This window comes from Abramis brama (genome assembly GCF_963993115.1).
Source record: "Abramis brama genome assembly, chromosome: 9".
In the NCBI taxonomy this organism is placed as follows: Eukaryota; Metazoa; Chordata; class Actinopteri; order Cypriniformes; family Leuciscidae; genus Abramis; species Abramis brama.
This window is the reverse complement of record NC_139971.1, coordinates 36,370,398-36,394,634: the sequence shown is the minus strand read 5'-3', so window position 1 is coordinate 36,394,634 and position 24,237 is coordinate 36,370,398. Positions and strand designations below refer to the sequence as shown.

At 39.6% G+C, this 24,237-nt stretch overlaps 1 protein-coding gene across 2 annotated transcripts in view; it reads right to left on the bottom strand.

Moving 5' to 3' along the window:
• gnao1a (guanine nucleotide binding protein (G protein), alpha activating activity polypeptide O, a) overlaps window positions 1–24,237 on the bottom strand; it is a 91,813-nt gene that overhangs the window by 7,339 nt on the left and 60,237 nt on the right. The window contains exons 4-8 of one of the 2 annotated variants that reach the window (XM_084123853.1): window positions 21,991–22,151; window positions 14,566–14,694; window positions 12,043–12,172; window positions 2,194–2,347; window positions 326–1,223 (exon numbers count right to left, since the gene is read on the bottom strand). In XM_084123853.1, the coding sequence (XP_083979979.1) occupies window positions 1,036–1,223; window positions 2,194–2,347; window positions 12,043–12,172; window positions 14,566–14,694; window positions 21,991–22,151 (762 nt within the window). In that variant the 3' untranslated portion in view covers window positions 326–1,035. Of the gene's footprint in view, window positions 1–325; window positions 1,224–2,193; window positions 2,348–12,042; window positions 12,173–14,565; window positions 14,695–21,990; window positions 22,152–24,237 lie in introns of those variants that run through there. The other variant, XM_084123854.1, reaches the window with a different exon arrangement.

Here is a 24,237-nt window from a genome sequence, read left to right as displayed (position 1 = left end):
TCTATGACTGGTCAAAAATCACGTCCACACAATGTGCCATGTTTCATTGCATTATCACAAATAAAACTATTGACTCAAAGCACAACTAAGCAATACGCTTACAAAACCTATAACACATTTTTAATAGGTTAAATAAAGTGTGAAGATGCCAATTTCCTAGGCAGGACAACACTTTTGGCCACTACTGTATATATTATAGTATGTTTTTATGTGATCTTGTGATATCATGTAGTTCTTCTCTCCTTATAAATCAGCTTTATCTTTTCTCAATACAATACAAAAAGCTAATAAAACGACTTCCAATTTTGAAGAGTAACACGTCCTGTTGGTTTTTTTTAGGATGCTAAGAGGCTAACATGTTTGTGGTTTGGCTCAGGGCACAGGACATTTGCACTCTCTTCTAAATGCCAAGTAAATGTCAAGCCTAGTGTTTCATCAACACTCTGAGATGCCAATTCAGAACACATGTAAAATGAGCCAGCTTGTGAATATTTGTGGAATTCATATCCAAAATGCATTAATCTGAAAAATGTGTGTATAGAACATCATAATAGTGGCACCTACATAATCACTAGAATTTAAAATATTGCCATATAACCTAATTGAAACTGGTCTCATTAATCTGCATACCGTGCAACAAGGACAAAAGGATAGGTCTGAATTTACAAGCTCAGTTACAATAGGATAAAATTAGCAAGTAGTGGAAGTTTGGCACCAATTTTCCTCAAAATATCTCCTGACCTCTCTCTTACACACCAGGAAGGACATTCAAATCACATTCCTATATTTGTAACAATGTACCTAAATCAATAGTTGAGTTCAGACCTTCGGTTAAAATTTAGCACATAAATTAAAAAAACAGCTCTGTGAGAACTATAACCAGATTTGACTCAGTTCCCACCTTATAAAATAACATCAAAAGGCCTGATGGACACCAATAGAGACAACTGTATAAAACAAGGACAAAAAGTCACATATCCAACAACAGTGTCCACTGTATTGTGGGGCTGTAAAAGAGCTGGACATCACTGTGAGTCAGTAAAGACCACAGAAGCGCAGGTTGTTAGCGATGACGACGTCAGTGACCGCGTCGAAGACAAACTGAATGTTGTCTGTGTCTGTAGCACAGGTGATGTGCGAGTAGATCTCCTTTTCAACTGACTTGTTCTTACTCTCGTACTCGGACTGAATGTAGTTCACAGCTTCCGTGAATGTGTCCAAACCTGCAGAACAGGATGAGTCAGGTAAGGATGGAAAAGCAGCAGATGAATAAAGGAAGGAGTGAATAAAAGAAAACAGTGGGAGATACAGAAATGGTGATAACAAAAAAAATAAAAACATTTAAAAAAAAAAAAATAAAGGACCATTTGGAAAGACAGCAAAAGAGAGCAGAAAGAATTGTGGTAAATATAAACTGGAAACTGAACACTTATTATATGTGCATATTATATTTTACAAAGTAATTGCTATAATGCTTTATAAAGCTTTATAATAACATATATTATACAAATTATTTTAGCTGTCTGAAAGTATGTTTACAGTAAAGGTCGGCAAAGTAAGACTTACATTATAACTGAATCATTTTTCAGTTAGACACATATTACATAACTAGTGTTACAATTGCCCTCGATCTCACAGGCAAGGATACAATCTTGTAGGATTTTGTTTTATCATTATTTAAAAAATAAAAAACTTCCTCAGGCAGAGAAAATGATTTATTACATATATATCCTCAGCACATGCTCAAAAAAATTATTTCTGTTTCTCAAACTTATTTGTGACTGTCTGCGCAGCTTGTCTCCCATATATCATTCAGCATAATGAGAATGAGGAAGTGTTTAAGGGCAGCTATGGAGGAAGCTGAAGAGCTCAGATCTAAAATGAACAGGAAATAACAGATGACTGTTTCTCCTCAGTGTGGAGAATAAAGAATTAATGCAGGCTGTCCAGATTATGGGTGAGAATCCATCCAAAATGAATAAAATAACAGGACGGTTCTGAAGATTTTTTGTGCTAATTGGCTTCTGGAGATTGTTTCTCCAATCCTCTCCTCATCAATTATTTTGTATTTTCATCCTATCTCAAGGTCAAGGAATCTTTATTTCTTACCCGCAGGTAAAACTGTTTTGCAGATAAAAAGAAGAATTCTGTCCTTTCTTTCTATTGCTTACCACCGGTGTATAATGAGTTTACCTGTGTACTCTGGGAAGCAGATACTTAAGGGAGATTTCTTAATTTTCTCCTCAAATATGTCCTTCTTGTTGAGAAAGAGAATGATGGAGGTGTTTGTGAACCATTTGTTGTTGCAGATGCTGTCAAACAGCTTCATTGACTCGTGCATGCGGTTCTGCAGAAAGAAAAATAAGACATCAACATCATTTACAGACATGCATCCACAAACATGCACATATTTACTTAGCTATATAGTAAGGTTTCGTCAGATTTAACTCAAAATTGTCTATATAGCTAAGTAAACCCACATACACACTCTCTCAGGCGCTCTTATCCAAACACACACACACACACAAACAAACTCAGGTGTAATCACACTCTAAGTGCAAAATTAGAATATGACGTGAGACATGACCAGAAAAAAAGAAAGGAAATTTAAAGAAAAGAAAGGAACAGCATAAAAGCCAGAAAAGGAAACAAAACATATTCCGCTAAATGGAGAATGAATTACTCATCTCATCATGATCAGATGATATACAGTGATTCTCATGTTATTTATAAAGGGAAAAGGGTAAAGATATACACTGTCCTTATTTCCATACGTGATTAATAAATGATTATTCTGCTCATTATTTGTTTGTCATCTGAATGGTAATGAATTCAGAGTTGGAAGCAGTGACTATCTCTTTGATGTGTCCGGTCATTTCAGGAGGAAACGAGGTCAGACGATCACTTTTACCAGTAACAGCCTATTAAAAGTTGTGGTTTTGGAAAGAATCAGCAATGCATCTAAATTTAATGACTGAAACTGGCAATCACAAAAGCACAGAATTGTGAAGATATAAACTCATTACTCTGTCTTTTTTCCACAGAATTGCGAGTTTATATCCCACAATTCTGACTTTTCCCCCTCAGAATTGTCATATAAACTCGCAATTGCAAGTTGTAAATTCCAAATTGGGAGATATAATCTCGCAGAAAAAAGTGACATAAAAATCTATGTAAAATGTTATAGGCTTAAATATAATTTCATGCTGTAACTGTAGGGCTAATAAATTATGTCCCCTATGAAAAGCACATGTTAATAATATGTAGTCCTATTGTTTACATCAAATTCATGCTTTAATAGTAGACCGCAAACATAAGCGTTTAAGTCCGAAGGGTCTTTGAACACGGTATTCAATAAAAATGAAGACTATCTTTTCTGCATCTGCTCATTAAGACATTTTTATCTTATTCCATGGATTTTGCCCCGTTTCCTCCACTTGTTACCACCGTTTTTATGCCATCACAATGCGCACGCAGTTGCAAGCAACAAAACTGTGACATCTGCTCCCAAATGGTCTATTCTTTATTCTGTGAACTACAAAAAATTATCTTTTAATTGTTTTCATCCATACAATGAAAGTCAATGATGACCAAAACAATATTTGACCCCACTGATTTTCATTGTAAAGATGTAGAATATTTGTTGAGATGATTTTTCAATATTAGGTGAACTACCCCTTTAAGTTACCGCAAGGCACAACATAAAGCCTACTGCTTCCAACTCTTTTTAGTATGTACTTCAACTGAGGTTGCTGACGATAATTTCATACCTGTGGAAGGGCCGTCTGTAGAGCTGGGCTGGATTGTTTAGCGATTGCTTAGAGAAGAAAGCCGATGGCGAGAGATGACAGGAGAGCAGCTGAGATGTTTTGAAGGAGAGACGCAGATGCAGAGGTGGCCACTGGAGGCCACAGGAGCAGCTGAGCGGAACCGGACATGCACCAGAACCCAACACTTCACCACTTCACTCACATTTCCCACCCCCAGATACCACTGCTGTTCAGACTCACACGTACATTTACACACACACACACACACTGAAATGCTAAACGATAGTCTAGCAATGCAGAATCGCTCCATGCTTTGTCACACATGAAGAAAGGAACAGCTCTAAACAGATGAAAAAAGTCTCACACAGGTCAAACTTGAAAAGAACGCACAGTGTTTGAAGGAAATAAACATGTTTTTTGTTGAAATGGAGGAGGAAAGGGCACAGGGTGCACAGGAGGGAATGTTGGGACAGAATGTCAGACGACAAATGCGTAAACACTGATAGAGCGCTGAATGGACGAGCACTGACAGGAGACACGTTCTGAGAGTGTGTATTCATAGCATCTGTATGTGTGTTTATCTCTGTCCGTTTGTTTCGCCAGGACTTTCTTACAGAATAATAGAATCTGTCTTCTCTTTTTATAACTTCCATAGATCAGGTGAATATGGGTGCGTGAGAGTTGCTGTATTTATGGGCGTCCTCTTTTCTAGCCATAAAAGCCCCTTCTATATCCAAAACACATCACCGTAAATCTCTCTAATGTTGTAAAAATTCTCTTATCGGAGTTTGTCGAGAGAGTGTGTCTAGGCAGATCTGAGGCCTGTGCCACACAGACGTCCAAACATGACTCATCACACCTGCCATGATTCAACTGGCACGGTCACAAAAATCAATCAGTTGTGTGGGGATACAAATAATTATTTGTTTCTTCTTTTAAAGGACACTGTAAAAGTGTTCATAGACCTTAAAAATAAGTTTGTATGGCTTTTCGTGTTGAATTTGTCTACTTAATTTTTTTATGTAAACATATTGCCATTTACAAGTTGTCATAATTTATAATTTGCCTATATATATTAAAAAACTTGATTACTTAAATTACCTTCATTTAGTTATTTCTGCTTATTATATAATTTAATATTTCATATGTATTCCGATAAAGGTCCATTTGAGAACATTAGTTAACATTAACGAACAATTAAAAATAATTGTAAAGCATTTGTTAATCTTAGTTAATGTTATTTGAAATACATTATTAAAAACAAAACTTGTGTCTTTTAACATTATTTAATGGACCTGAGATAACATGAACTAACAATAAACTAACATTAACAAAGATTGATTACAATAGGGTTTCAGCATTACATGCTTGAACCCCTAATAAACATTGTTAAAAAAAAATTTGTTGATGCATTAAACAATGTTAACTAATAGGAACTTTTACCATTTTATCTCATGTTGTCTATAAGAAACGGACATGGTGAGGAAAGTGCTTGTTGTCTTAAACTAATGACAACATCACATGAACACAGGAGACAAAACACTCAACTCAACCTACGCTGAGCCCAACACTTGACTAGGTTAACAATCAACAACATTACCATTTTAAGATGTGGGACAAATGCATCCTGACATCACAAGTTACAAAATGTGTTAGCAAAAAAAAAAAAAAACACTAAAAAATGTTGAACCTTTGTGACCTCATGGGGACTCCAGCACTCTGAGAACTCATTATATGCACAGTTAGTTAGCACGGGATAAGCATTTGCAACACAGACACGATACTCAAAGCTATGCCGTTATTAGACTTGTCCAAGTAATTGGTCCAATAATGATGGTACAGTGTGTGGGGAATCAAAACATGACCCATTATTGAAACCTAGATGTGACAAGCAGAGCCCAGTGGCGTAGGTAAGCCCTGTGTCAGATTGCGCCCATAGACGATGATATTGTGTATTGACGATAGCAGAGATATGTTAGATGTCAAAAGCTTGGTCAGTTTTTACTTTCACTTTCTGTAGTGGATGGTAAACTGGGGTTTGAGACTTCTTCACCACCATAAATCTAGAGCAAAGTTTGCACTTTGGCTTTGCGCTATGCCATTACAAGAGCTGTACATGCTTTGTCCATCATTCCGTTCTAATGAAGGACAAAGCACAGCTCTCGCATCTGAGACAGTAAGTGCATAGCATTTCGTTTTCATCACCATACAGGTTATAAAGCTTACTGTAGCTGTGTGGGCATTCAGTTATATATATAGTGTTTCTTGAGTTGAGAAAATACTGTACTTATTCAGAAAAACAGTTCTTTATTTACCTTTGCATTGCAAACAAGTTCAAACTGTCCAAACTGAGTGAAGCACTTCATTCATGATAGAGGCGGAGTGGAGTTGTGAGGTTTTACCAACCATTTGCGGATCCAATGGAGTTACGAGGTTTAGTCACTAGCTCTTTTTAATACTTTTCATTGTTTAAATATTAGCAAAACCCACAGACAGATGTAAAGGTTGACCAATAGTAATTATTTATGGGAAAAAAATGATTTTTATCCAGTATAAACCTAGTGTATTTGAACCTATAGTGAAATTTATAGTATTTTGTAACAGTAAGTTTGTTAGAACTTTGGAATAGAACGTCTCGGGTTACTAATGTAACCCTCGTTCCCTGAGTAGGGAACGAGACGCTGCATCGATACTCGATACTTTGGGGAATGCCTTCGGCATGAAGCGTCTGAAGTCAACTATGGAACTATTCCAATCTTGATTGGTGCAACGTCACCCGTGACGTCGCATGTGACGGTGATCCGGAAGCTTTAAAACGGTCACAGGAACCAGGAAATGTTAGCTTCTAATTGGTCAAAGCAAGTCGTTCTCAGGGGCGCGAAAAGTGTGGCCGAGGGATGCAGCGTCTCGTTCCCTACTCAGGGAACGAGGGTTACATTAGTAACCCGAGACGTTCCCTTTCGTAAAGGGAACTCCCGCTGCATCGATACTCGATACTTTGGGGAACGAATACCCACGCCGCCACACTGAGAGAAAAAACGCCCTGGTATAAAGCATCTGGTACACTCACGGACGATAGAATGAGTAGAGGGCAGATCCAAACTAGCTTGTCATAAGATTTGGTGCAAGAAGGGGAGGTCTGGAGCCGGAGGCTCAACTGACCTCATGGATGGGAGCCCCAGACAGTAGAAAATATTAGATGAGAGGTGAAGGCAAAAGCGCACCTTGTACTTCAGATATGAGTGGTTTTAGATAACCAACTGTGCTCTTAATAAAGGGAATAGCTCCTAACCCTTGATGCATAACTAGATGGACTGACTTCTCAGCCTGAGGCCTAATGTAGGAACCTCAAAGGCTACGACCTTGACCATCCGACACATGCGATGGAGGATGGAATACCCGAAGAATCTTAACATTGCCTACAGGTACTTCAGTACCGGGCAAAAATAACGTTGAGTGGCTCCCACGCTAGCAAGTAAGAGGGGGCAGCACCACCACTCTTCCAGGGAGTAAGACGAGCAGGAAGCAGACTCAAAAGATTCTTCTATATATTCATATATACTCCTATATTCATATATGTCATCCACAGGACATGATGGGTGCCAGGGATAGCCCATCAACCTGATGCCAAAAGGCTGGATGAAAGGATTCATCCTCCAATCTACAGGAACATGGAGTTTCAGTGGGAATGTCCCTACGTGCACACCCTTAGAAGCTTGTGGAGGGCACTAAGGCCGCCACAGAGGCCCTAAGCATGAACGGGAGATCCCGTTAGAGAGTAGGATGGAACACCAGTACTGAAGCCAGTGGGCAGTAATAACACTGGGTTCAATGCCCTCCCTAACTTAATTGTTTAGTTCCTAGTAGAGTGGGGTTCTAGTATGGATGTCCTGACCACCTTGGTGGAAAGGGCAACCTAATTATGGGTGGGACCCCCTCAGGGGCCAGACCCATAGTCTCCATAACTCTGGTCGGGGATGAAATAATGTACCATCAGCCTGAGACAGAAGATCTCTCCTAATAGGAATTTCCCATGGAGGACTCTCCAAGAGACTAATAAGGTCCGAAAACCAAATTCGGGCCGGCCAGTACGGAGCTACAAGGAGTAGTCTCACTCCGTACCTCCTGACCCTTTCTAGAACCCCAGGGAGCAGAGCGATCGGGGGAAAAGCGTACAGATGTGACCTCGGCCATATCTGTACCATGGCATCCAAGCCCAAAGGAGCTGGATGTGAGAGAGAGTACCAGAGCGGGCAATGAGAGTTCTCATGAGAAGCGAACAGGTCAACCTCCGCCCGGCCAAACTCTCTCCATATAAGCTCAACCACTTCAGGGTGGAGCCGCCATTCCCCGGGCCTCAGCCCCTGCCTCGACAGGATGTCTGCTCCCATATTTTCAACCCCAGGAATATAAATAGATCTGACAGAGAGAAATTTGTCCTGGGACCAAAGAAGAATTTGATGCGCCAGTCTACAAAGAGGGCGAGATCTCAAACCTCCTTGGCGGTTGATATAAGAGACCACCGACATATTGTCTGTCCTAACCAGAACATGATGGCCTCTGAGGTCTACAAGGAAGTGCCTCAGGGCAAAAAATACGGCCAACATCTCCAAGCGATTAATATGCAATGTGAGATGATGGTCTTTCCAAGTACCTCGGGTGTAACGGCCCTCCATAACCGCACCCCAGCCCGTGAGGGACGCATCCGTGGTCAGAGTTTTTCTCTCACATGGTGCTCCCAAAACCGGGCACTGAGACAGGAACCATGGTTTCTTCCATACGACAAGAGAACGAAGGCATCTGCGCGTAACTCTGATCGTACGAAAAGGGTTTTCCTAGAGGAGAAAATCCCTTGTTCCTGAGCCACCACTGCAAGGCCCTCATATGGAGCAGACCAAAGGGTACTACCATGGAAGCTGCAGCCATAAGACCCAAAGCTCTTTGAAAGTGTTTGACAGTGATAGCCTGGCCAAACCTAATACTCTTCATTGTGTTTAAGATAGTATTTATACGAGCAGGAGACAATTGTGCCCGCATCGTGACTGAGTCCCACTCTACTCCCAGGAACGTAATCCTCTGAAGAGGAGTTAAGGAACTTTTCTTCACATTGAGTCTCAACCCCACGCACCTCAGATGACGCAAAACAACATCTCGATGTTGAATTGCTAGTTCTTTTCGACTGAGCCAAAATGAGCCAGTCCTCTCTAAGATGCGGACCCCCTGAAGTCTCAATGGAGCAAGGGCCATGTCCATACATTTAGTGAAGGTGCGAGGGGATAAGGCTAGGCCGACTGGAAAAGTCCAGAACTGATGTGCTTTTCCCCCCAAAAGCCGATCTTGGAAACTTCCTGTGATGGGGTTAGAAGGGAAAGAGGAGTTAAGGAGCTTGTGGATCTATCAAGACAGACCAGTCCTCGGAGCTGGTCTGACTGACAGTCGGTAACTTGAATCTGAACCCCCTCGGAGGTTGATCCAGTACCGTGAGATCCAAAATAAGGCCTAACTCCCCCCCTCATAGGAACTATGAAGTGCCAGCTGTAGAACCCGGGCTCCCGTAACCAAGGAAAAGCCCACTTTGAGGTTTCCTGTGTTAAGAGGGACTAGACTTCCTGTTCCAAAAACCGACCCTGCTCGGGGCTGGCCGACATGTGAACCACCATTAGTAGATAATATTTGTATATTAGCTCCACTGTAAGCAGGACCCCCTAGGCTATATTTTGAAGACCCCTCGGGGTGTCTAAATATGCCATTATGGGGACCAGTCCCTCGAGACTGGCCTCGGCTATAAATTTCCAAATGGCTTCGGTGACCTGAAGCAGCTAACTGGCAGGAACTAACCGAAATATGCTCTCTACAGACCTCCTGAGAGGCGGCGAACTCGACAGGGCCGCAACGTCTTCGGGCAGATACTACGATTTGTGTTCGCTGGAAGCCGATGTGTCCCGAAGCGCCATCGGCGGCGGGAAGCGAACATCGATTTCCTAAGGGCTGCATAAGGGGGCGAGACTCCTGTACTCGCTCTCCTGGGGGAACGCCCATAAGGGTCTGCGTGTTACGACAAGACCTCTTAGTTGAAGCCATCTTAACCCGAGAGACAGTCCTCAGACCTGTCTTCGGTATGGAGGGCTTCGTGCGAGAATGTTTCTTCTGGCCCCAAGCCTTATAAGGGGGGGCACGAGAGGAAACCTTCTCAAAAAATGAGGAGCTGGCGGCTGTCCCATGAGGCTGCCCCCTGGCAGCAACCCCATGAGACCTGGACTGACAACTGGGGATAGCTGATTGTCGCTCTGCCTCCTGAAGCCTCTCGACAACGGTTCTTGCCGCGTCGCCAAAGAGGCCAGAAGGCGAAAGGGGGGCATCGGGAAGGAAAGCCCTGTCTTTCTCCCCGATGCCCAAGCGATTAAGCCATAAATGTCTCTCTGAGACGACTAGTGCTGCCATAGAATGGCCAATAGCACGGGCCGTCTCTTTAATAATACGGAGAGATAAGTCAGCTACTCTACGAAATTCAGTAATATCCATTGAGTGAGACCTCCCAGTTATCATCCACCTGCTTGAGGAGGTCAGCCAGGTATGCCTGTAATAACCCCATCATGTGTGGGCATGCACCGGCTCGACCCACCGCCATATATGCTTTCCCTAACAAATTCGATGTACGAGATTTGGAGGGAAGTGTCTGAGCTATCAGGGGTGACGCAATGTCGGGGAGAAAATATTTCGCAAAATATTCCTCAACCCGAGCCATCACCTCCTAACCATTTTCATTAGATTCCCTAATGGATGAGTAAATATATACATGCGGGGAAAATAATGGATTTTTCCACGATCTTGATACCTCAGTATGGAGATCAGTGAAAAAGGGAAGGCTCTGACACGAAGATTGTGACTGGGTCTGCAGGAAGCGCTCATTCATTTTATTTTTCTTAGTCGCTTCCTGCTTATTATATGGCCATTTAACATATAATTTAACCACTGCCCTGATTACAACCTCCAGCAACTCCTCACTAACGGGAATATGGGGTGGCGAATCCCCATATCCACGTGATTCAGTGTTGATAGATAATATCTAACTCCTCGGAGCCAAATAAATCAAACGCTGTGTCTTTAACACGGTCGGAAGAAGCCGCAGCGCGGGCTTCCAAACCGTGCGCGAGACAAGTGGGGCTGGTTGATAAACGCTGAGAAAGGGTCGCAACCGTCTCAGTATTATATGCCAGCCCCACGTGCGAATCCCATGCATACAAGCGGCGCGCTGCCTCAACAGCCGCGGGACCTATTGCACTGGAAACGCGAGCCTGATCTAATTGATCGAACAAGCTCTAACGGGAGCGGAGCTTTTTCATTGAAAACAGTTTGCACAGACAGCGCCCTCGAGCCCCGCCCGTGCATGCTCCACTCCCAGACAAACTACACAAAGCGAGTGTGTGTCACCCTCGCTTAAATAACGTGGGCAAGGGGACGCACACTGCCTGAATAGCTTCTCTTTATTCGCCATAAATAATACTCTTTTCACGGGACAAACAACACCAAATAGAACAGACAAGATGACATAGAGCGCTTGCTGAAGACCAGAAGCTAACATTTCCTGGTTCCTGTGACCGTTTTATAGCTTCCGGATCACCGTCACATGCGACGTCACGGGTGACGTTGCACCAATCAAGATTGGAATAGTTCCATAGTTGACTTCAGACGCTTCATGCCGAAGGCATTCCCCAAAGTATCGAGTATCGATGCAGCGGGAGTTCCCTTTACGAAAGGGAACTACAATTATCAAGAATTCTTATTTTTTCATTATTATTTACTATTTCTAAGAATTTTACAGTATGCACAAGATGACACATACACAGTGTGGGAGTTCATAATGGAGGCTGATTTATAAATGCCACTGACCTTTAAATTTCTAAAATCCAGCTATTTAAAGGTCCCGCGGCCCTTATTTAATTATAAGGCTGTGGATGATCACACAGCACACTATGATCATGGTCACATGATTGGCAACATGATTGTGATTACAGTGCTCTGATCAACTTGAAGATCATTATGTTTGCACCGAGACGTCATGACCATCAGGATTTGTGTTAAACATCTCATCTGAGGCAACTTCCAAATGACAAAACGTTCAAATACCCATGAATCATTTTTGTTAGTTTGTACAGTGTATTTGAAACACAGTGCACATGCAATTATTTATGAGCCTGTGTGTGTCAGAGCATAAGCACAGAAGTGTGTTTGTGTATGGATGCATGTCTGTGCGTGTGTATTTAGTGCTCACCGTGGTCTCATCTTCATGGAGCACCTGGTCGTATCCACTCAGAGCCACACAGAAGATAATGGCAGTCACATCCTCAAAACAGTGGATCCATTTCTTCCTCTCCGACCTCTGACCTCCCACATCAAACAGCCTTAGAAGACACAACTCAACATGAGTTCACCACAATCACAATAATGCACTGCATAACACGAGCAACATACACTACCATATAAAAGCTTGGGGTTAGTAAGATTTGTTTTTGTTTTTTGAAGAAAGTAAAGGAGTCATATAATACTTTTTACTGTTTTTCTTTTCCTTTAGTGTGTAATGTATTTGTTTGTGCATGTATACAATCTGCAAAGTTACAGTCTCCCAACACAGTGGTTTATTTTATCTAACGGAGAACAATGATCCAGATCTGCCTAAAACACCTCGGTCGAAGTCCAGATATTACTTCCTCAAACGGCCAAGTCACAATGTGAAATATTAGCATAATGCCTGTCTAAAGGCTTACGCAAAGAAAGAAGGCGAGGTTTCAGTGAACTGAAGTGTGTGTTTGGCGTTGTGTGTTTGGATGTGAAAGCAAAACCGAGGTTAAGATTTGTTTATAAAGCTGTTCCTGAGCAGAACAACTCAATGTTTGCTTGTGGACAGCACATTTTACAGAGGACAGCTTCCTGAACCTGGGAGAACACAACGCAGACTGCTTACCACTGTCAAACGTTCTGCTCATGTCGTGATTGCAAAGTTATTTCCAATCAAACGGCTTGAACATCCGCATTTTCACAATCCGACTCAGACTCAAACTGATATGGTAACCAACGACATTATTATTAACTGTGTGTTTACAAACCCTATAGAAGCCTTGGAAGCTGAAGCTTACCATTATGGTAAGGGCTTGATGTGTTTGACCAATCACAATGCACTAGGTCAGCTGGCCAATCAGAGCAATCTGAGCTTTCAGGAAGGATGGGCTCTGTAGAAACCAGTACGTTTCTCACAGGGAATAGAGGAGACTTAATAATGTACAGTATGTGAAAAATTATGTGGGTTTTTTTGAACATCAAAGCATGTTACCTATTCTATTACACCCAATCAAAATAATGAACTTTTAAAATAGTATCATATGACCCATTTAATACTTTTATTCAGCAATAATTCACATTAAATTGATCAAAAGTGACAGTAAAGTTAAACATTTATAAATGTTAAAAATTCACATAAATGCAGTTGTTTTTTTATTCATCATAGAATATAGAAAATATAACATATTAGAATGACTTCTGAAGGATCATGTGACACTGAAGACACTGAAGAGTAATGGCTACTGAAAATTCAGCTTTGCCACAACAGAAATAAAATATATTCAAAAACAGTTATTTAAACTAATAACATTTCATAATATTACAGTTTTCCCTGTATTTTTGATTAAAAAAAATAAATGCAGCCTTTCTGAGACTTATTTCCGCTCCCAAACTTTTGAACAGTAGTGTGTCCTGTTCCACAGCTAACATTTGAAACTTTCCTAAAGCGACATTATTATCCATTAAACCAAAATCTTTAAACAGTAGTGGCCAAAAGAGCTGTCGGAAGGGGATTGGTTTGGGGATTTGTTTTTAATGACTCAACACGTTTGTTTAAACCATTTAAATATGAGGAAAGAACAAAACACTAAACTTGGTTAAGGTATTTATCTGACAAAATTATTCTGCAAAAAAGGGGTAAACTACAACTACAGGTTTTATTACATTTTATTACATACATTGACTACAACATAATCAGTTTTGTTGTTTCTCTTTTATTCTTGCACGTGTTCATAATTTCTTTGTATGACAGCCTGGCCAAAAATTATGTCCACACAATTTGGCATGTTTTTTAACGTTATCACAAATAAAACGATTGACTCAAAGCACAACTACACAATATGATTACAAAATCTTTAAAAAAAAATAAAATAAAAAATCTCTTTTGGCCACTACTGTATTTTATTATATAACTATATGCTTTAAAAAGCCCTAAATCTTAAATCTGTAATGATTTTCACCCAATATCATGAGTGGATCTGCCATTCAGATGCTAGTATCAGCTTCAGAACATGTATTTCTGCTGTGCACTGAGGTACTGCCCCTTTTCTGTGAAAACGCTAGTTTCTGCCGTAACAGTATGACGTGTTGCTAAATCTGTCTTCAGAATAATGTGGCAGCTCTGTCTGTCCAACCCCCATCAACACTTTTTATTTTAGTCTTCTATTTGCACGTGCTATCAGACGAGAAAACCTGTGAATGAGGAGCTGATATGAAGTGAGAATGGCAGTGTTTGGAGATAATCATTTGCGTTCTTGGGTTAAAAACACTTTTTACTGAAAAGAGTCTGAGTATACTGTACACATATTAAATCAGACTTTTTTTTCATCTAGCCATGGCCTGATTATGATTCATGAATGAGTGAAAATGATAATAACTGTAGTACTCTAACAGCCAGAGAAAGGCTCTGAATTACACGCTGTACCTTCAGATGCATAAATAACACACCAATCAGTCTCACCTGAAGTGCAGGTTCTTGAAGGTGAAGTGGGTTTCTACAATCCCGGTGGTCTTCACTCGAGTTCGCAGAATGTCCTGCTCTGTGGGCTGGTAGTCTGGAGCACCGATCCGATCTAAACTGTCTAAGTAGCTGGAGGAAGAATGAAAGACAGTATGTTAGGACCCACAGTTTTCCACATAATCTGAGCGACTGTCATTCACATTAAGTATAAAAGTCTCTTGAGATACTAGTTACTTCTCAACCAAGAAGATCCAACAGTAGCTGTTGTTTTTCTCAAATCATAAAAGCATCATGAATCAGTCTCTTAAGAGATTGTGGGGTGAATTCACTAAACAGTGCAGCATTTCAGTGCAAAAACGTATCTTTTATTCACTAATCAGCCACAAAATAGCTTAATCAAGTGTTAAATGCACTGGAATAGTGTTATGCTGTATTTAAAATCAGTAACTGTCATTTTATTTTTACAAAAAAAAAACAAAACTTATTTTCCATGTACATTAGTCTTATTATAGTTTGCGCCTTTTTTTTTTTTTTTTTTTTTTAACTGTTATTTACCTAGCACAACTAACACACTGTTTATTGTGTTTACCATGACATCTGTAATTCATCAGTAATGATGATATTATAATCAGGTATATGCTATACCATTCAAAAGACAAGGGTCAGTAAGTTTTTGCACCAAATCAGCATATTAGAATGATTTCTGAGGGATCGTGTAACACCGAAGACTGGAACTTTGCCATCACAGGAATAATTACATTTAAAAACATATATATAAAAAAGGTAAATCATAATATTATTTCACAATATTACTGTTTCACTGTATTGCTGAGCATAGGAGACTTTAAATTCTTAGGGTACGTTTACACGACAACAATGTACTAAAACCGATTCAATCCCCGTTCACACGGATCCGGAAAATGTTTCATAAGTTTTATGCTGCCAGGCCAGTAGTTGGCGATGTCACTTTGTAAAGAAACACTACAAGCCTATAGACTGAACATGTGTGCACATGATGTCACCGTTTTCACAGATTCACAATTTTGTAGTTTACAGGGAGTAACATGCACATTGAAAGCCGTTTCCAAAACACGTTCTCATGTAAACGAATGGCCAAAACACGTTTTTGGTTAAAAATAGTGAATTCCCTTGAGTTCATATTTTGTTGACAGATTCTCATTTATGTTACACTGTAGCTCTGACAGAAAAATTATTGCTTTTCATATAATAGAGAGTGTCAACAAATCAGATGAGAGTCCATCCCTACTAAAGACAAAATCTTAAACACAGGACAGCCAATGACTATGAGTCAAAATAAAACATGAAACATCCCTCTTGTGCCACTCACAGCTGACACATTTATACACAAGCTACCTCTTCAAAACACAACACTGATGCAAGCAGACAGGAAGGACCGAGCCTGATTTTCATCAAAGTGTGATGTATATTCTCTAAGGCTGTGGATGTCATTTATATTCCAGATGAATATGTGTGCTTCCAAATTGGATGCCAGTTGAACTGAAGGTTGAGTACCACGAGACGCCGAAACATCCATCAAAGCATCTGGCTGGTAATACTGGTATACACTAGACATCTAATGGATGATTACATCAAAAATGCAATTTCCAAAACAATTTTGACACATTTAGAGGAAAATTACTGCAAGTATTCCTGCTTGGAATTTCAAAGATCAGCTCGATTTTTCATTTTGAGTCTTGTGTAATTATATCTTGTATGCTTCGATGTACATTCTGCTCTTGCTTTTTATTTTGTTTGCCTCTCTTTCTTTCTGGTCTCCCTTCTTTTCCTGTCCATCTGTGGCATTGAGATGTTGCAGTCGAAGGTTTCCTTGGATGCAACAGAATTCTGCAGTGAAATGTGAACATTCCACTGTCACTACTGTCTTCAGTGCTCAACTACAACAAAGTCCCTTTAAGACAAGTCAGTTCACTCAACGGGCATCTTGGATATTTCCCCTATCCAACTTATTTTTAACATAAAAGCGAGCACGGCCACTCATAAATTGAATGTTTTTAGCTGTACAAAACAGCAAGTTAATGCTTATTGATATTGCAAACTGGTATTTCTTATATTATTTTAATGTATTGTTTTAATTGTAAACACACTGAGTTTGTAGTGCAAATAGTTTTACCATTGAATGCACTTTGTTATTCTTCTAGTTATTTCACTAAAGCGGCTAATGAATCGAAAGTTTCACTTTCAAAGGACATATAGTTTGCGTTGAACAATAAGGTGGATAGCAACATAGATATTTTTTCTATGTACACTACCATTTGGAGTTAGTACATTTATTTATTTATTTTTACTGTAGGTATCTAGTATAGGTATCAGCTTAAGTCTACCTAATTGGGACCAAAATATCCAAAACTGTTTGTCAAGATTATCTGGCAATGATATATTAGATTTAAATCTGACAACAATATCTTCATACTGTAAATCTTTCTTCTCTAGCTCAAATCACGCTTTAAAAAACCCTATATTCTTCAGGTTTGTACAGCTGATATGCAAAATAAGTCTATCACAATGGCAAATGGCACTAAAAGGCGAGACGCCCCCAGATATTAAGCGTTACAGTTTCTCACATTAATTTTTCTACTACAAGTTATCTATATTTCCCCCTGGCTACACGTACAGCCTTCTGACCTCATAACCTCCCTTCCACCAAATAATTCAACAGACTTACAACATCATGCAGCATCACTAAACACTAAATCATGATCAACATCAGTTAAATCTTTGATAATAATGTGAAATTCCCTGTGCCAAGTCTCCACAGATGTAGTGACATGGAGCCAGATTCAGACACAGGCTGAAATGGATGCCTGAAATAGATGTAGGGAGTATAGAAAGAGGACTGAAAAAAAAAAAAATAACAACGAATAACACAGCACATGAGGGCAAGGTCTATGTCATGTGGTCCAAAAGTCTCAGACCACTGGGAAGATCTGGGAAACAAAATCTATTTTAAACCTGGAAACAAACAGAAAGTTTTAGCATTTTAAAAAGGGCAAATGGTCAGAAGTTCTTGCTTCCATTAAAACACAATGCTCCTTTGACCATTCTTAAATGCTGGAGGTGAACGTGAAACATGTTCCTGGATCAACAACATTCAACAGTATTCTAATCAACCAATCAGATCTGAGGGACGAGTTTACAGTTTGTCAACTTTAGGCTTACAACCAGGGTTAGGTGTACCTACATCAGTGTTATTCACATATGCTTTCCCTCTGATTTTAGGGATAAGTTATTGGTAGGGTTAGGTTTAGGGGTAGGGTTAGGACTACATTTTCGGACAAAATATGTTGATCCATGAACATGTCTTGCTTGGCAAAGTCACGGTGACACAGGTTTTACACAAACCTGCTGTAATAAAAAAATAATTATAATAAAAAAATATGTCTGGACCCACTTTATATTGTCAGCCATATATGGAAACAATATAAAGAGCTTTTGAAAGAAACCTCATTGTGTATTTTGCATATTTCTCTTCTTATGGTTCACTACACTGACTCTAGGGGGTGCTGTTGCTGTGACTGACTAAGTTGTATCAATGTTTATGAGTGGCACGCTTAGTCAGTGGCACTTATAATCTCAGGTTCTTTCAAGTCTACTTGACACAGTATGTACATAAGTATGAACTGCTCTCATAGTACACAGTCTCAAATGGGACATAAGTTGAACAGCACTAATAAGGCTGACTGTATACTAACACATTCTCTTCTCTTTGATAGTGTCAGTGCTGTCTCTATCTCTAGGGCACGTTCCTTTGTGACCTGTATCTGCTGGCTGTACACGCGTCCCTCTCAGCATATTTTGTCCATTAACAAATAGCAGATTTAGGGCAGCTATGTTAACTGAAGATTTCCATAAGCTTTTTTTTAGAAAGCAACTGTCCGCACTGGCCAGATAAAACCACAATAAGTGTCGGTAATCTTTCATTACATTTGACTAAAGGCAAATTTCACTAGAGTCATGGCTCAGAGACAGGTGCGAGTGTTGCCTTTGGGTGCGAGTACAAAATTGAAGAAAATTGTCTGAAATAGTTCTTGAAATACAGTATTTACTTAGCCATTATATATATATATATATATATATATAGATAGATAGATAGATAGATAGATAGATAGATAGATAGATAGATAGATAGATAGATAGATAGATAGATATACATTATTATGATTTTGAAATATCAAAAAATATAATATATTTCAACATCTGCTAGATACAGAGAATATATTCAGTAAGGAAGAATTGTTGGATTTTATGTACAAGTACGTGTGCGCAAGTGCATTTTGTCATTTGCAGCAGGACTACTGGTTTTATCTCATATGCACTCAATGCCCTGATGGTGTTCTGCAGAGTAGCTGTATGTACTATTGTAAATCTTTTATAAATATGACGTCACTATGTGGACTTTACTCTGTCGTTTTAGGCCTAATGGACATGCGGGCAGGGTTGTGCTGGAGGGTTTCTTCACTTCTCTCTTTTTTTAGTATGGAAAACTCGTATCTCTCTACCACTCAGGCGGCTTGCCAGCTCTGCCCTTCCCCCGTCTCCCTCTCTCTCTCTCTCTCTCTCTCTCTCTCTCTCTCTCTCTCTCTCTGTCATACACCATCTTTCTTTCTTTCTCCCTCCACCCTCCCTCTGTTTCCTGCTGCTGCTTGAGTGCTCTGCCTGGCAACACCTCTCAGCGGCCAGCCTGCTGTCTGCTGCTCCCCATCACGGAGAGAGAGAGATAGAGAGAGAGAGGCTGCTGCTTACCACATGTACTGTGGTAACAAAAAGGGTTGGAAATTCAGGGTGCTGCAAGAATGATACAATGAGCCATTATTACTAATATCATGTAAAGTCTGATATTACCTCTGACCTCTGGAATTACTGTACTGCTGCTTAAAGGGATAGTTCACCCCAAAATGTTGTAATTTTTTACTCACTGGTCTCTCAAGTTTCTTGACAATGACAAATGACCTAGGATACAAGTTATTTTGATTTTGACAGTAATTCAGTGAAGATACACTATCACACCCACAAAAAAAATTTGAATAAGTGAAACTTGCTACATCTTCTAAAGGCAAAGCCAATGAAAGTTCATCTGAAAGATGACACTGTCCAAGACTTAAATAAGAACATAGAGATTTACTATATTTGCTCAGGAAACGTCAAAAATGAAGGTGCTGAACTTAAAAACACAAAATCTATCAAGTTTCAGTTCAGGCCAGTGCACCTCCACAAGCAATTATGACAGTCAGATTGCAGCACATCTCTTTTAACCAGAAGTAGAACATGCTTCTCTTTAACTCTATTATCAGAAAAAAAATACTGAAGAAATTAAATTAGCAGACCTAAAATTGAAAAGAAGAAGTCAAAAACAAAAATAAAACTGATCAGGAACAAAACTGAGAGGACAAGAGGAACACAACTGGGGTGTTTTGCGGTGTAAAAAGGGAGGAGCTTTTAATACATCCGTCAGTTAGGCCGGACAAGAGTGGATGAACTCATCCATAACACCATAAAGTGGATGTTATCAGAGTAATATAGAAGAAGCTGGTGAGTATGAAAGAATGAGAGGAAGGACAGAAATAGTGGAAGAAGTTCAGAATAATATGAGGGCTGATCTATTCCTGTTACAGCATCTCACTCTGGAAAAGACCACTGCGCCTCAATCGGAAATGTTCAGAAATGTCTCCTGATATATTCAGCAGTTCAATGGACCTTTGGGAGGAGAAAGACAAGACTACAGCCTAAAGACAAGAGGAAGCCGGTGTGGATAAACAGCCCAAAAGAAATTATCTTCAATCTCTGTTGAACTCATTTTCTTACAGTCAATGATTGATGTGAAAGAATGGTTTAGACATACAAGTTGTACCTGTCAAGCTAGCCGTGTCTTTAGTGTAAATACACACACACACACACACTCGCAAGCTAAGAAACATAAACACTGGTGTGCAGAAGTGTTTCCTGTGCACTGCGTAGCTGCTAAATCTAGAGCACAACCACAGGAAATATATTTTGCTTTCATTTGTAGTGAGTTAACAGTCTGAATTAAAAGTGACGAGATAAAAAGACTAGGTAGTGCAAAATAAAACAAAGACACTAAAAAGAGACATGACTTCTTGACCAATATTAAAACAATATAATAAAATATTATAAAATAAAAAGATAAAACATAATAAATATCTAAATAAAATAAATAGAATAGAAAATAGAAATAAAATGATGTTAAATGATATATGTAAGAAGAAAATAGTATTGTTTTAAACAGAATTAATTAGGAAACACTGCTGCACAGTAGAAAGTGTTGCAGACATTGTGACTAAATGGGTCATCCGAAAAAAGACTGTGCGAACAAATGCAGGTTATGAATGGAAAAAGTGTGTGTGTGTCTGTGTGTGTGTGTGGGTGCATTCACAGCGTCTACTGAAATTAAATACTTCCTACAGAATCAGAGGTTTTTAAATATTAGCAAGGTCACTGAATATGAACAAATTCTCAACTGAATATGGTAATATAAAAAAAAAGCCTGTTAACAGTAAATGTTGTATAGTCATACAGCTCCTAACAGCAATCTATAACAAAACATACATAAATCCTAAAATTAAATGTATTGTCCTTCCACCATTTGGTATTTCTGTTTTCATACACCTGCACTTGAAACACTACTGGAAACTTTGTTTGTCTTACTTATCATTCATGTGACGTACTGGCTTGAACAAAAGACAGAACATTTATGCAAAACTTGGTGATATTTATGCAAATAGTAAGGAAGAACGTCTCTCCCAGGCTTGTCTAGCAAACTTATTTTTTGGCACCCTTAACATTAAAGGTAGGGTAGGCAATTTCCCAGAGGCAAGCAATAGCAAGCTAGCTTTGAAAGCACACGATCCAACCCTCCCTTCAGAGCCTTTCTGCTTCACTACAACATAATCTAAGTTGTCAATCTGTGAGCAAGTCATTTGTCTTCATCTAAACACCACTTTCCACAAGGACCAGCTTCCCAAACAATTACAGTAACCCACAAAATCTGAAATGTAATGCTGACTAAACTCTTTCAATGTTATTACACACACATACTATATAGCACAAATGCACACACAAACTCAAGACCTTTCATCAGCAGATACTGTAATTGCATCTGTGAATGTATCTCTCTCACTTCAGAGTGACATTTTGCTGAGCTCATGTAATACCGGTACTCTAAAAGCATTGAAAATAAAGACTATAAATATTATAATGTAGACGCTACCTAATTTACAGTCCATAAAATAAATGCCCTGTGCCTCTAAAATGAATAGGACTGCAGTGTGATAGTCAATGATATAATAACAGATGCGTATATTTAAGCAGAAAGCTCTTAATGAAGCTTAAAAGCACTAATGGCTCTTCCCAGCAGAGAGCCATACTCACTATTGGGCGGAGTCATTGAGCTGGTACTCGCGGGCACGGCTGAAGCACTCCTGGATGCCTGAGTCAGACCACAGGCGGATCATGGCGGACAGCAGCTCTGGAGAGTAGGGCTCGGTATCCTCCATACGGCTCACAACATCACAGACCATCTTAGCATCAGCCTGTCAGAAAAAACACACAGAAGAGACTTACAAACACAAGAACACTGAGTCACAAACTGCTCTAAATTGCAATAATTCCAAAGCTTGCGATTACAAGTCTGAGATTTAAATATGAACTCAAACATTTCTCATCACAATTTCAAAGCCCTCTTCAGGGTTGTTTACAATGACTGTTTTTGGCAACGAAGGACATTCATTTTGCAATTTTCCAGTGACATGAGCAACCACGACCGTTGGTGATGAGACAAAGTCAAGCAGAGTTCAGCTTTATGCAGACAAGCAGTGATGCGATGTGGGAACGCCTACTAGCAACCGACAGCACTGAGAATCATTACCTGCAGCTATATTCACTGCCATTGTGATTGTGGCTTTACTGTGTCAACAATTGACTCATTTGTGCCTATTTTTATTCCTTCCAAAGAAGTTTAGCAGAAACATGTGGGGCAAAGTTGATGCTAGAGAGAAACTTTTTTGTCTTGCTTTCCAATAAACATGCTTGTTTGCTCACAAAATGGAGGTTTATATTTAAAACATCCTGGAAACTTCAGAAAACAAGTAGGATCTATAATGCACATTTTTGCTGCTTAAAAAATGTATCCTGTTTTAAATGTTTTCTTTGTTTTTGTTTTTTACTGGCAAATTCTTTTTGCTGGCACTAAATGTTTTATAAAGCCCTGTCCATAAGCTGGCTCTTGCAAAAAAAAAAGACCTCTTTGGTCAGTTATTTTTGCATAACAACTTTGGGTTATACAAACTTGTGCAATGGCACAATGAGAGAGCATAACGGAAGGAAACAGATAACAGAATCAGCGAATATTCTAGTACTATCAACGGAAAGTAACATTATTATAATCATTGGATGTGCTGTTCCTCATTTACATACAGCTGTTCTGTTTGAAAGAAGAACCTTAAGGGCACACTCAAATGTGTTGGATTTTTAGAAGGAGCAACTCAAAGCAGATCTTTAATGATGCCGACAGTGCTGAGAATATACTGCATGCAAACCCACCAACCTGAGCCAAAAGCACAACAAACTGCGACTCATAAATCGGGCCTTGATCCCACCCTTTCTGCAATGATTAGTCTTTATTATACAGCAAAATCTGATGCAGAGATACTGTCTGACACACACACAATATATATATATATATATATATATATATATATATATATATATATATATATATATATATATATATTGTATATACACACATACATACACATACATACCAAGTTCTGTCATGAAACTCTAGATGGAGCAGGCTGATGGGTCGCAACTTTAACACAACATGCTTACAGTTCCACTGTAGACTACACGACACAAGCTGATTGGTTGCTGTTGCATCTGCAGCCAATGAGCTTGCTGCTCAAAATTTAAATAGTTGGTAAGTGTTTGCTGTAGCAGTTTGCAGCGTGCTTTCAAAGTTCCTCTGAAACCTTCCACCATCCCCAGCTCCACCTGTATAGATCTGCTATGGGTTAGCCTGGTTAAAACCAGACCATTCTCAGTAGTAACTGAGTTATGGTCTGGCAAAGCTTCATTAATAACTCATTTCCAAAGGGGCGTCACCAACGGACTTCGCTCAAATGCCTCTGGGCGCAGTTGGATAGACCTAAAACCAATCAGAGCGATCGTCATCGTGTAAAGCCATATGCTGCGTCCCAATTCGCCTAAGTTACACTACGCCATAAAAGTATGTACTCTTTTTGTGAAGAAAAGGTATTTACTTTTGAATGTGTAGCAAAAAAGTAGGCAAGCTTTGGGACATACTACTTCGTCATCTTTATCGGACGGATCTGTCGCGTGCATCCTGTCACTTAAACTGCCCTGTCAATCATCTTGTCACAGTTAAAATCCTCTATTAAATCTAATTTAATTTCCTACCGTTTCGGAAAGAAATGTAGTAGCACGTTCATCTGCCAGTGGGTCTTTCATGGAGACTGTCCTCATGTGTTTGCAATTTGAATATAATAATGTGCGCTTCACCAATGGACATCACTCAAATGCCTCTGGGCGCAATTGGATAGACCTAAAACCAATCAGAGCAATCGTCATTGTGTAAAGCCCGCCCCAAAGTTTTTGATT